Source organism: Zosterops lateralis (assembly GCF_965231275.1).
Source record: "Zosterops lateralis genome assembly, chromosome: 2".
NCBI classification, from domain to species: domain Eukaryota; kingdom Metazoa; phylum Chordata; class Aves; order Passeriformes; family Zosteropidae; genus Zosterops; species Zosterops lateralis.
This window is the reverse complement of record NC_139763.1, coordinates 30,506,314-30,520,326: the sequence shown is the minus strand read 5'-3', so window position 1 is coordinate 30,520,326 and position 14,013 is coordinate 30,506,314. Positions and strand designations below refer to the sequence as shown.

Here is a 14,013-nt window from a genome sequence, read left to right as displayed (position 1 = left end):
GCAGGTGAGGCGCCGCTGGGAGGAGCCGCCCGCGCCGGGGCAGCGGCCGCGTCCCGTGGCTGCCGGGGCGCTCTGGGAGGCGGCAGCGGGGCTCCCCCGCCCCGAGGAGCAGGTAGGAGCAGGGAGGGGGTTCCCCGGGCCCTGGCCCGGCCCCAGCGAGCCCTCGGCGTGACGGGGGCTGAGGGTCCGGCCGGGCCCGGAGAGCCGGGGGCGGGCCCGGAGAGCCGGGGCGGCCCCGCAGGTGCGGCCGGGAGCGCCGCTCGCCGTGGCTCCGGAACAGAGCGGGCGGCTCAGCCAGGCCGGGGTAACCCGAGCAGGAGATCCCTAGAGCTGCTGCGCCGATGGTCGCAACTTTGTTCCGACGCCTCGCTTTTGGGGCTGGGAGGTGGTGGCTCGGACCGAGGCAGTGTCGCTGGGGACAGTTGAGGAGCGGTGCGATCTCTTGTGGAGGGTCAGCCCTCAGCGTGCCTCGGCCCCTGAGGGAGGCGAGCGAGCGCCTGTTCCTCGCAGCTGCCCCTCGGCCCTGAGCCAGCAAGGGCCCCCCGCACCGCCCAGGAGCCGCAGCCCCTTCCGAGGGAATGCTCCTAGGAATACGCCTCAATTTCAATGGAGAGTATTGGAAAATGATTTCCTGCCGTGCCCGCTGAGGCGTGCCAGCCTTTCAGCCAAACACGGTACGCGACAGGCGCAGGGCTGTCCCTACATCCCGCCGGGGCTAACCCAGCTCTGCCACACTGACTGCCCATGTCCAGTGAAGGAATATATATATGGATTTGCTGTCATCGTTTTGTTCGTGATCAAAAGTGAGACGTTTGATTAATATCTCTAGAAGAGGCATGGTGTACCGTGCAGTTGATAGGAGCATTTAAGTTATATATATATATATATGCCTCTTTTATGATTTAAAATGTTACTAGGTTTATATATGAGAAGTAATGTGATACTCTGTCTTTCTGTTGGTTCTCTCTGTTCTGAGGACTGTTGCGCGTTTGAATCAGTTTGTACTTTTGAATAAGATTCAAATAAACCTCCGCAAATTTGCCAAAATCAATGAAACCTGTGGTCCTTGGAAGTTTTGAGGAGACTTCTTTTTTTGAGTAGATCAACTTCAAAAGAACTAAAAAGCAGATGGAAAGGTGGTTATGCCAATTTAATGAGAAATTTTACTGAAAATTATGCCTACCTGCTGTCATCGATGCTGTAATTGTAATTCAGGTGCGTGTATAATTGAAGACCTCTTTCAGACGGTTGATGGGGTGGTTTTCTGGGGGGTGAGAGGTTGGTTGAAATATTTTTTTCTAAACTGCAATTGATAAAAATATTTCCTTTCAGGGGAAAACTTTATGGACATGGCTTTGCATACCTGAAATTTTTTTTCCCCTTTGGAAAATCTGGGCAAAGATAACTTGAGCTGAAGTCTGTTGTGAATAATAAAGCTCCACAGGTTGATTGAGTGCTCAAGATGTGGACAAAATGGCTGGGAAAAGGGAGAAATTTAGCTGTATGTCATGGCAGAATGCGGTAGGAAAGACATTTGCAATTGATTCTGCAGTCGTATATATGTTATTTTCATCCTTATTTATGTGAAAGCATGCACAGAGAAGAGCCTAATTTTGCTGTCATATCTGCCTTCCACAGAAATAGAAATTTTTCTTTGTGAAAATTGAGAGGCGAGAGAGTCTCCTCAAAGTAGTGTGTATGGTCTTGCACAAGGCTGTATATATGTTTGCAAGTCTTCTGTGTTGACAAAAGGGCAAATTATAAATTTAAATAGATAGAAAGAACATTGAAATTATTGAAAAGCAGGATCCTGGAAGACTTTCTTTCAGGATGTGATAAAATACTACTTCTGCATCTGCTGAATCTACTAATGGGGCAAAAAACTTCTTGAGAGAGCTCTTGTGAGACAGAACACTAGAGCAAGGTAATGTTGTAAGAGAACGGAGTTTGTGAAAAAGCAGTGATTCAGAGAAATCATAAAGAAAATACCTGCTTGTAAGTGGAGTCTAGTCAATCCTTTGATATAGATAGATATCAAAAATCCTTTTATAAAGATAAAGACTTTAAATTATGTCTGTTACAATATTTTCCTCTTTTTAAAAATTAAAAATTATAGATTTTTAAGAGTTACTGTGCATCATGAATAATGGAAAAAGTTGTGGCTTTTTGTATAAACACGTATAACCTCTCTCCTGAGATTTTAATGTTTTGTGTATTTCTATGGTCAGGATTCTTTCAGGGATTCATCCCATCTTAGAGTAGGCAAGAAAAGACCTGCCTGGTAATTTGAATGGAAATTGGCGAGGAGGGAGGAGGAAAGAGAAGGGGAAGAAGGGAAGCAGGCACTGCAAGAAGCAGTGTGGATGACTCAATACATGGCACACTTTTGAGTCAGTCTGGTGAAGTAAGACACAGCAGCCGGAAGAGTCATCTTCGACTTTTGTAGAAAATGGTGATCAGCTCAATGTTTGCCACGACAGGATGGTGTTCTCCTGCCCATACTTCAGCTGGAATAGTTGCATTTGTCCTCTCACTGTGCTGTAAAATACTGTGGTAGGCTGAATAGAAAAAAACCCAAGCAGTAAAGCAAGTCACGTTGAGGAACAGCTTGCCAGAGGCATGCAACTAAGAGATCCTTCTCCAAACATGTTAGGCATCAGAGGACTACTAAAGAGTCCTGACAATCATTCTCAAATATATAAATAAGCATGTAAAAGATGAATGCCTGGATTTTAGTGAAGAAACATCACTACCAGAGTTCCAAACAGCTCTTCTGCTCAGCATGTATTTTGATGATCTAGACAGAGGGAATCTGTTTCAAGGGCTGAATTTGCAAACAAATTCTACAAAGCTATTCAGGCTAGAACATGGGGGTGTAAATTGCATGGGATGGCACAAAGATGTCACAATAGTAAATGACTGGGTAATAATATCAGAAGAAAATTATTGTAGAGAAATATAAAGAAAATTTAAAATGAAAATGTATGACCAAAATCCTAACATCATGTGCTCAGCAGCTGACTGAGTTTGCCTGATTCTTAGCACCTGATTCTTAGCAATGATGAGATCTTGAAATTTTACTACATAGGCCCATGGAAATATCAGATCAATACTCAGTAGTGCTCAAAGAACAAAGATATGGTTAGAAATCATTATAGAAAAAAATCCAGAAAATTTTTTTTCTTTGTTTATAAATCCATAGTGCATTTATGTTTTGAAGACAGTGTGCAAGTCCTGTCCTGTCCTCCCCATCCCAGACAGGTTATAGCATAACTGGATGCAGTAGAGAAGTGGGTGGCAAAAAAAGTCAGAATGATGAAATCAGATTCCATCTAAGGGAGAGTTAGAGAATCTGTGGCTGTAGCTTAGGAAAGCAAGAAGTGGGAAGGAGTGTGCTAGAGACGTAAAAAAATCAAGTGCTTGACAAGCTGAAGTAGGAAATGTTCACTCATTTTGTTTTTTCTTCTAGTATAATAATTAGGAGCTGTCAGGTAAAACAAGCAGGTAACAGGCTCAAAACAAATCAAAGACAATTCCTGTAATTCATGTGTCCTCTTTAAAATGTGTAATTCCTCTATTAATTGTGTAATGCAGATGTTTAATTTAAATCATGGAAGTTCATATTGGAAAGCACTAATTGAAAGTTTTCTTTCCATTTTGGCAGGGAAACATGACAGCAAAAACACTGTTCTCATGTAACATTGCAACAGCATTTCTGTCTTTAATTATTGCAAGTAAGTCTTGGTGGCTATGGAAAGTTTTGTTCTGAACTTTTTATGGAACTTTTTTTTCACACAAGTAATACTGACTTTCTGTGAAAGATGACATTAATAGTGAAATTACATGCATGCCAATGAGTTCTTCTAAATAGTCCCAAGAGCAGGAAACTATAAAACATAATATGTGTTATTTTATGTTCTAACTTAAAACAGAATAATTTCTGTTGGAAAGAAGCCCTTGACATCTAACCTTACAGGGTCAAGATTTTGAAAATCTATGCAAATGGAAACTCCACAACATCTTTGGATGTCTTGTTCCACTGTTTGATCAGCCTTACAAATATTGTACCACCAAAAAAAAAAAAAGTAAAAAAATAAAAAAAAAGTCTTTTTTTGTGTTCAGATAGAATGTTTTATGTTTCAATTTATTTCAATTGCTCATTGCCTCTTGTCCTGTCAGTGGGCAATGCTGGCAAAATTCTATCTCTTTGTTCTTCTTTCCCTCCCCTCAGGTACACACATTGATAAGATCCATTCACACACTCCTCAGACCTTCTCTTTTTTAGCCTGAGCAATTCCTGCTCTTTCATCCTCTACTCAAGTGAGAGGTGCTCCATTTCCTTAATCATGTTTGTGGTTATGTGCTGGACTCTTTCCAGTAAATTCAAATCTGGCATATATTAATGTATCCCAGGACACTGTTAGCCTTCTTTTGCCATGAGGGGGCATTGATGGCTCGTGATCAGTTTGTGGTGTACCAGGACCCCAATTCTCTGCAGATTCTGCTTTCTCTGCAGTTCTCTGCAGATCTGCTTTCCAGATGAGTGGTCTTTAGCATGTGCTGGTGTCTCTTAGACTGTTTCAGAATACTAGCAGTAAGTGGCTGAAAAAGGTTATTAGTTCCCATGGCCACAGCACTTCATAATCATCACAGTTATTATGGGGCATTCAACACAGATACCTGAGTAATTCAATGTGTGATGTGAGCATTAATTAATAGCCACTTGAGAAAATGCTGCTTTGATATCTCTGGATGCTCTCTAGAATCATTAACTGTCATTAGTGATGAGCAGAAAGCCAGAATTTTTGGAAAGAAGCAGAGCAGAAAACAGAAAGCCTTACTATGCTACTCTTCAATCCCACAGTGAATGTGTGCCAGTTGAACTCTGCAGTTCTGGTCATTCAATCTCAGAAAGGTGGTATCAGAAGAGGTGGAGAGATCAGTGACAATGTTTTCTGATATGGGATGGCTTCCATATGAGAAGTCTCTAAATGAAGGAGGAATCTGAGGTAAAGAGACAGAAGCAAGATGGAATGAAGGTCTATAAAAATGTAAATACCACAGAGTAGGCAGATGAGAGGAAGTTTATAATTTCTCATAAAAAGAAATGCATGATACTCAGAGAATTTATAAAAACTAGTGAATGTTTTTTCATGCAGAATGTAAGAGGAAAGAAAGGGACTGAAATCAGATTAGTATGTATTTGTTGTGTCCTCCTCTCTTCTGCACATTTGGCACTGATGGTTATCAGAGACAAGATTTTGTGCTAAACAGACACTTGGACGACTCTCTGTGGAAATTCTTATATAATAAAAAAGCAAGGAAGTTTCAATAAATACATTACTGACTTGAGAATATGACCATGGTATCCAGAGTTGGTGCCTTTTTTGTCATATTAGAATTAAAAAAAAAAAAAAGAAAAAAGAAAAAAATAAAAGAAAAAAGAAAAAAAGAAAAAAAGAAAAAAAAAAAGAAAAAAAAAAAGAAAAAAAAACCCAAACAAAACTCTCGGTGTTGCTCTTTTCCTGCCTAAGTCTGTGTCAGAAGTAAAGAAAATGAGCTCATTGGTGATTGCAATGATTACTCTCTTCATAAAATGAAGACTGAGTTGAAATTCCCATAGCAAACTTGTACAACACAATCTTTAACTTCTGTGTCCTCTTAGGACATTAAGATATCAAAAGCATAGTCTGTCTTGAAGGATTACTTTGATTACAGTTATGAGAAGTTAAAAATAAAGACATTAAATGTGAAATTTGTGAGCATATGTGTGTGTGTATACATACCCATGAAACAGACTGGAAAAACACAAGTAATTTTTAGTAATTTGCATCTGAAATAAAGCATGCAAATGACAGGTCACTGCAAACAAAGACATTCTACTGAGTGTAAAGATTGCATTCAAAAAACAGCATTTAATTTTAGTGGCGTAACTATATCTGTAAACTACTGACTAGTACTCTCAACTGTAAAGATAAGGGATTAAAGTTGTATTTTTAGTAGTTTGACTTGAGAATGGAGGTGAAAACTCCAATAAACTTTGTAAATATAATCAGGAAATGGGTTCAGTATATTCCTGTAGAGTGTTTGAATTTTTCTTTAATGTTTATCTCTTTCCTCTAGAGAAATGTGAAGCCTATGATGTGATGTTGAGGGAAAGTCTTGTGCCTGATGGGCAGCCTCTTGCTATTAAATGTTCACTGGAAAAGAGCTGGAAAAGTGGAGAGTACAACTTAACATGGTATAAAGTTGGTAACGAGACAGCTGTGCCTAGAGACAAACTGTCTAGAGTTCATCAGCAGAAGAATTTAATTTGGTTTCTTCCTGCAATGTTAGAAGATTCTGGAGATTATGAATGTGTCATAAGGTGAAAGTTAAAAAAATATATATTTTTACAGAAATGCGAAGTGAGTACCTTTTAGAAAGCAAGTAAATTTTTGAGGGCAAGAGAAATACTAATGAAGAAGAGGGAATGCAGCTACAAAAACTAACTTTAGTTTGGGGAAATTAAGTCTAGTTTGGGGGTTTTTTTGCTTGTAGACAAAAGTAAATCTATTGAAGAAACTAAACATTTTTCCTTCTCTTTCTTCTCCAAAAAGAATGCCATACATTTTTGACCTGTAAAATATGCTAAATAGGTTAATTTATTTGTGTTCTATAAATTGCAGGAATTTGACAAGCTGCAAGAAAATGTGTACAAAAGTAACAGTATTTGAGAGGATTGATGGTTTGTGCTTAAATGAAAAATTTGCTGTAGTAGAGATGATATTCACATCATCTTCTGCAAAGGTCGTGTGTCCCCACTTGGATTATTTCAGGAAAGAGAAGAATTTTCAGCCTGTTCGTTGGTATAAGGTGAGAGCATAGTAGTTTTTTTCTGTCTTACAGCTGTCCATTACTTATAATAAAAATAAGTGATCTTTGAGAATTGGAGCAGAAGAACTAAAGATCTACTGCAAATTGGAGAAAAATGCTTTTAAAACAAATTGAAGGAGGATTAAGACTTTCTGTCTTTTAAAGGTGTTCTCTATTATCAGGGCAGAATTTCAGCTGAGATGTAGGAGTGATACTGATCCACGCACCCACCAGGTGGCATCTGTTCACCTGCCAGGGAAACACGGCCTTGTGTGGAAACAGATTTACTAAGGCTTATCCATTAGGTGCTCAATACTGTTCTATTCCATTATTCTATTTCATGTTGTTCACGCTCTCTTAAAAGCTCTTTCTGTTACAAGAATGTAGTGCTTTCTGCCAGATTCCTGCCTCAGGCTTATGCAGTCCATATGGTACCAGTAGTATTGAGGCTCCTTAAAAAATGAAGTCTAATTGTTGGGTGATGCTTCACTGATTAATACTTTTGCAAATACTGCCAGCCCACATTTTACTTTCTGATTTCTCTAATATTGAAAGTTGTTTTCCAAAGGGAATGAACTGGGGTATCTTTAAATTAAAATCTCAGCTGAAGTGAAGCGTGCATTTCTCTATATTCCACTGGCCTCACTCTTCCTCAGCCTCCACAGGGTGTCCATCTTTATGCTGTGGTCCGTTGAAACTTCAGATTGTATGAAAGAGAGGCAAACCATGGAAATATATAGAGGTAGGAATTAATAGAGTTCTTTACACACTTCTAGGACTGCCAGCTTCTGGAAGGAAAAAGATTTGCCCTTTCAAACAGTGACCTTATAATTTTCAATGTGACTGTACATGATCAAGGAAACTATACATGTGAAACAACATATGCCTACAATGGGAAACAATATAACATTTCACGAGATGTCAGTCTGATTGTAGGAGGTAAGTAAATAATTTCACTGTGTTTGTGTTCATAATAACCCCAATTTTTTTGTTGCAAATTAATAAAGACTAAAGTGGGAAGACCGAATTTGTGGATGGACATGCTAGGGACTACTGAGTTTTTTAAATGTGCAGTAATGACTACCTGAGATATGGTACTTTCAGTGTTGAGTGATATTTTGGTATTAAATGGCTGACAGCCTTGTCTTTAGTATGAGGGGTGTTTTTAGGTTGTACTTGCATTATACAGTATAAAACAGACTGCAACTGCCCCTGGTTTTCTGAAAAGCACTTTCTTTCTTTTGCTTAGTGACCCCACCGAACAAGCCTCCAGAAATAACTTACCCAAGAAACAACTCCATTGAAGTGGAACTCGGTAAGGAGTTTCCTCTAGAGAAAATAAGAATTTGTATCCTAGTTAAAATGTATTCTCAAGGAGTGTCCTGTGCTTTCCTGGTTTTATTTTTCGGAAGAAACTTGTTCAGTGACCGGATCAGTTTCTCTCTATTGATCTCCCAAAGGAGGAATGAGGGATGAGAGGGAAAGAAAAGACACATGTTGCTTACAAAGTCCTAAAGACCTTTCTTAGATGCAAGGAAAATTGTAGGAACTCAAGTGATTATCTGTCACACCTTTTGCTTTCCATTACTCTGGAAGTGATTCTAAGAACAGGTTCATCTCAAATCTGCAGGCAAAGTGATGCCCCAAGGGGAGCATCTTCCTGAATTCAGCTTCTTCTGTCCTACCGTTCTCTTTCTGAACCTGCAGATCGCTGAGAATATAGACCCTCTATAAGAGTAACTTTTCTGAAAGGGTTTAATAACGTCCTTAGCTGGTGCGCGTGTGTGAATCTGTGATCAGGATAGTGTAGACTTTAATTAGGTTATAGAAATTAACTCTTTACTTTGTAACACAATTTTATAGGCTCACAGGTTACTGTGGATTGCAATACAACAGGTGCTGATTGGTTTGAGGTGTACTGGAGAGGCAACGGTCTGTATAATGATGTATTTTATATGAGCAGAATTTTTACAAGTCCCCATGAGTAAGTATATTTTCAGAATAGAAAATTCTGTGTTGGTGTCCAAAATGGAACTTCCTCCCTTTGACATGAAAATATTTAGCAACATTTCCCCCTTGCTTTAATTAGCATTCTTCTTTAAAACTCTAATGCTTGCCTTCTCCAGCTGACTTCCTGCTTTGAAATAGAAACTTTAAACATAGTAGGCACATGGGCTTCACATGTGATTTTGTGTTTCTTGCTCATTGTAAAAATCAGTCTGAATTTCCTTGGGAAAAGGTGTTCTGACACAGTCCCATAATTGCAATACAGTTTCTTTTGAGCAAGCTCTGGCCTGGCAGAGACCTCTTTTGGTCGGATCAGGCATGTTCAGGTGTATGGTTTTCAAACTGTTTCACCTCTGCCTCTCTGAAAGTTTGCAAGAGGGCAAATCTGCAAGAGGGCAAGAGGGCTATGCAGGAAAAATAGAGATCTCTAGGTTTAAGAGCATTAAGTTAGAGAAATTTAACTGAGATCAACTGAAGAGCTAATGGAAGACTTTATTGAAGGCATTTGCACTGAGTAGGTGTTAGAAGAGAAAAGGGAGACAGATGTCCAGTGATGAGCTGGGTTTTGGGAGGACTTGGACTGAGTAAAGCATTTGAAGGGCAAGTGGAAGATAAGGTAATGGTGAAAAGCAGATTAAATGGAATTAGAAGAAGAGGAATTATACCTGACTGGAAAAACAACTCAAATTGGAGCAAGAAGCAATCTGAAATTTTCTTAGGCATTACAGGTTTCGAACTAAAAATTTCCATTGTTTTTGGCAGCCCTTTTGGTGGTGCTGTAAATAAAAAAAAAAAGTGATAATTTTTGTAAATTCTGGAGCACTATCTAGGACCAAAAAACCAGTGAAGAAAAGAGAATGATGTCTGCAAAGTAAGAATATAGTTGCAAGAAATAACTTTTCATCATAAAACAAAGGGAGAAATAAAATGCTGACTTATTTGAGGGCTCACCAAGAGAAAACACTATGCAAAAGTAATCTATTAGACTGTCATAAAGAATTGTAGTACTGTAAAAAATTTGGCCATAATGCAGCAACACACGGTCACTGAATTGATATTGCAAAAGCAGTGTTAGTTTTTGTACTTCCTAGCACTTACATGGTCATCTTTGATCACTTGCATTAGTGATGTTGGTTCATTAATTCCCTGAATGTCACATCCTGTTGGGAAATATCTATGTCCATCTACTTTCACAGGGATTGGGAAGCACATTACAAGAGTTTATTTAAGTTCGTAAGTTATTTTTGAACTTCCAGCTATAGAAACCTTATTCCTTTGGGGGAACACAGCTGCAGATAAGATAACCTCTTGATGTCTTGATGCTTTCCAATGCATATGCTAAATGTCATTAGGAGGAGAGGTCTGACTGTTTGAGTTTCTTTCATATTATGTAATTGTTCCTCTGTTGTGAAGTGTGGTTGACATTTGCAGAAGGAAATAACCACTGTTGGGCTGCAGATGTTAGAGATGAAGCCATTTGTGAAAGAGCTGTGGTTTTATGGTTCTATTTGTCACTTTTTGGACAGAGAAGAAACTTCTTACGATGGGCGCCCAGTGTATTCTGTGAAGTTAATAATTTCAGAAGTGAGCAGTGAAGATTATGAACAGCCTTTTGTCTGTCAAGCTTCAAATGCCTTTGGGCAAGTTGCATCTTACATTATATTAAAACACAGAGGTAAGAAATAGTATTATTTTTGAGGCCTGTGATTGTATGTACTTCCCCAGAAGGTGTTTTGATACCAAATTTTTGTGTATCATGTTGAAAGAAAACAGATGTATTACATTCTGCAGTATGCATGTACCTGTGCTTAGAGTATCCCTATAGCATTGTATTTATCATTATTTAAGAAACAAGGTAAATAGGAATGAAAAATGTAATATTCAAATTTGTATTCAATTTATGTGAAAGATCAGATTTGGACAAATTCAACATCTAAAAAAAAATTTTCCTATTTTTGTGCAGTTCTTGACATACGAAGATGGCTGACTGGAGGGCTTGTCTCTTTGTTAATTTTAACATTTATTACTCTAATAATTTACAAGATTTTCAAGATTGATTTGGTCCTTTGGTACCGTAATTCTGTCTGTGCCCTTACAAGTAAGGAAGGTATGTAAGTGTAATTAGCCTATTGATTTTTTCACTTGTCATTATTTCTGAGAAATGATGGGATTATTTAGTATAATGTACATAGAACTTCCGTAAGGAATTTTCAGATATGCACAAAGACATTTTGTGCAGGATTTTTTCAGTCGTATGGGTAAAATATATAATTATGCTTGAAATAATAAAAACTCTGTAATATTGAAGGCAACAATGGTGAGATAGACCAAAAGAACTATAGGTTATTCCAAAATGAGCATGTTGCTTTTTGCTTTCCTGTAGTTTCTTTAAATGTAGGTTTATGGTCACTCTGATGATGAACAATAGGTGTCAGCAGAGCTACATCCTGTAAACTGGATGTTTAAAGATGTGCATTAAATATTTATTTTGAAAAGCAACTCATTTTTCAGAGATTAATTTTGTTGTGGTTTTTATTTTCATTTTGCAATTTCTCTCTGTTACCCTCACTTTCCTTCTAAATCCTGCCAGTTACAATGTTGACATATCAAAGGGAAAATTTGCTGCTAGTTCCGTGTTCTGGGATTCTTCTAATATGTTTTAGTTTAATGCACTGTAGGCAAAATTATTGGACAGGTGTGAAAAATTTAAAATAAGCACAACATCATAGATATATTTCATGTCAGTTCTCAAAATTAGACTGTCTGAAGTTCCCCATGGCTTGAAAGTGTATGGATTATGTACATTAAGGTAGTTAATGTTTACTCATGGCTGTCCTAAATGTTTCCATGTAAACATAAAAGTAATTTCAACTCCTGGTCAAAAAATCAGTTTTACTATAATACTGTAATAGAATTCTAATTAAAAGGGAAAAAATTGAAGTTTTTAACTTGTTGAGTTAGATCTGATTTTGGCTTGGTTCTTTCAGTTCTGCTTGCTATGCAGCCTAGCCTTAACTCCCAAAACCTCATAAGCCTTCTGGCCTTTCATTTTATCTGTGAAAAGCCCTCCCAGGATTATTACAAGAAAGAATTGGCTTTCTTCCACCCTGTTTTGTGGTTAGTCAGAAGCGGAGATAACTGCTATTGAGTTTCTTTCAGGAGAGATGGTGAAGAAAGTCCTGTGAGAGGGTACTTCCTCAATATCCTGGCACCTCTGGCAGTTGGGAGCTCCTTCCTGGAGGTCTCAGGTCCTAGGTCCTGCATCCAGCTCATTTGGTGACTCCTGCATCCCCAGGATGGGAAAGGAAGTCAGATTCTGTGGCTGACCATCTTTATTTTGATTCATAGAGCATTTTACTTCTGTGAGGTGATTCTGTCAGATAGGTGAAATCAGCCACACATGACTATTTCCAAACAGTCCAAAAATGAAACTTTGCAATAAAGAATTTTTTCTGAGTTTTAGTTTTTTAATAGAAATGTTTGTGTTTGTTTTAGATGGGAAAATCTATGATGCATATGTCCTGTACACAAAAAGCAGTGAAGGCAGAAGTATCTCTTGTCTGGAAACCTTTGTTCGTAGGATGCTCCCAGATGTTTTAGAAGAACAGTGTGGATATAACCTTTTCATATTAGGAAGGGATGATTTACCAGGAGAAGGTATGCTTTAATAAGCAGAGTTAACAGGTTGCCTTTTGACACATTGTTCTCAGGTTCTAATTTTATCTATGCAATTAAAACACACATTTTTTTGAAAAGACAGCTGTATTTAATTATTTTTAATGGATAATTTGCTCAATGCAATTTTTTTCTTTTTCTTTTTTTTTCTTACTGAAAATTCTGTTCTGATGTTATGAGAGTCTGCGCTTTCTTAGTGATGAGCAAATGAGGACTTAATAGCATTAATAATACTGTTGAGTTTTTTTGAATGATATCTTCTCCTAAGGGCTGAAGAAAAGGTTTTTTATAAGCTTTGTCATGCAATTGATAATGAATCATGAATCATGGCTGGCAATGTGAAGATCTTAAAGCAACCACTACTCTGAGCTAGCCACAGCTTCATGTGTTTGCAATTTTAAAATAAAGAACTATTTTACACCAGTTGTAAAGTTTCTATGCAGACTTTGATTGTTTATTCATCACTTACAGCTGTGGTCAGTGTTGCTGACGAAACCCTTAAGCAAAGCAGAAGACTGATGATTATTTTGGGATCAGAAACATCTAGGTGCTGCCTGTTAGAAGACACCTCTGAACAGCAACTAGCTATGTATAATGCTCTCATCCGTGATGGGATTCAAGTGATTCTTATAGAAATGGGTGAAATACAGGACTACACAAGCATGCCAGAATCAATCAGATACATTAAGCAAAAACATGGAGCTATTCAATGGAAAGGGGACTTCTCAGAGAAATCTTGTTCGGCAAATACAAGATTCTGGAAAAATGTGCGCTATCAAATGCCATCCAGGAAAAAGGTACCTTATTCTGAAGTGCGTTTGTTGCCCCTAACTTCAAATAGTTCTGCAGCAAAGGGAAGTTTAGGAGCACTTGTTTAAATAATACTAAGAAGGTAATTCTGAATTGGAGTTTTTCTTGCATAGTCTTTATACTGCAAAGCAGATGTTTTCTTGGAGGAGTAGAAACTGCTCATCCCTTCCATAAATTACACCTTAAAAGAAAAAACTCCGTGCAACTTTATTTCTGTTACGGGTTTTGGATAGTGACACAGTTTGCTGTGTTAGTCTCCATCAAATGTTGTAAGTAAACATGGTGATAGGCTATTAAGTCACTGTGGTCCACACAAATGTTGTATGAAGAAACAGCTGTGAAGTCCATGTTTTAAAAATCAAAACTGCACTTGATAAATTAAAAGTCTATTTCTGTCATCAGTATTTTCATAGTCATTCTGTTCCAGTTCTTGTGTCTCCATGATTGTCTGATTTCCTTATTGCTGCAAGCTCTGTGCAATCTGCTCTGTGCAAGCTTTGTCTCCTGAGCAACAGACTTTACTCTTGCTTCTTGAAAGGGTTGGGGAAATACATGGCATAGCAGGTATATTTAAAACTCATCACAACACTAACTGTGTTTCTGCTGAGCAGTTGGTACCAAATGTGTTCAGCAAATGGAAGGGAATGAAATCAGTGGATTTTTAGA

At 38.2% G+C, this 14,013-nt stretch overlaps 1 protein-coding gene across 6 annotated transcripts; it reads left to right on the top strand.

Annotated features, from left to right (window-relative positions):
- The first annotated feature begins 21 nt into the window (after positions 1-21).
- Positions 22-13,766, top strand: LOC310923453 (interleukin-1 receptor type 1-like). Of its 6 annotated transcripts, XM_083884630.1 has the most exons (13): positions 52-112; positions 1,333-1,521; positions 3,470-3,504; positions 3,665-3,734; positions 6,124-6,367; positions 6,669-6,855; positions 7,632-7,794; positions 8,105-8,170; positions 8,719-8,839; positions 10,389-10,537; positions 10,826-10,969; positions 12,358-12,519; positions 13,009-13,764. In XM_083884630.1, exons 4-13 carry the CDS (start codon positions 3,671-3,673, stop codon positions 13,413-13,415), a joined length of 1,707 nt encoding a protein of 568 aa, XP_083740756.1. In that variant the 5' UTR covers positions 52-112; positions 1,333-1,521; positions 3,470-3,504; positions 3,665-3,670; the 3' UTR covers positions 13,416-13,764. The 6 variants fall into 6 exon arrangements, with proteins under 6 accessions (XP_083740755.1, XP_083740757.1, XP_083740756.1 ...); XM_083884631.1 differs by lacking the exon at positions 1,333-1,521 and having other exon boundaries at positions 41-112; XM_083884632.1 differs by lacking the exons at positions 1,333-1,521; positions 3,470-3,504 and adding an exon at positions 4,865-5,009 and having other exon boundaries at positions 69-112; positions 13,009-13,763.
- The last annotated feature ends 247 nt before the right edge of the window (positions 13,767-14,013 follow it).

What these genes read in the sequence shown, in the direction of transcription:
- LOC310923453 (XM_083884629.1), top strand. Translation starts at nt 3,671, where the DNA reads ATGACAGCAAAAACACTGTTCTCATGTAACATTGCAACAGCATTTCTG. An exon ending in TCTGTCTTTAATTATTGCAA is followed by an intron (nt 3,735 to 6,123) that starts GTAAGTCTTGGT and finishes TCTTTCCTCTAG; the next exon opens with AGAAATGTGAAGCCTATGAT. An exon ending in ATTTTTACAAGTCCCCATGA is followed by an intron (nt 8,840 to 10,388) that starts GTAAGTATATTT and finishes CTTTTTGGACAG; the next exon opens with AGAAGAAACTTCTTACGATG.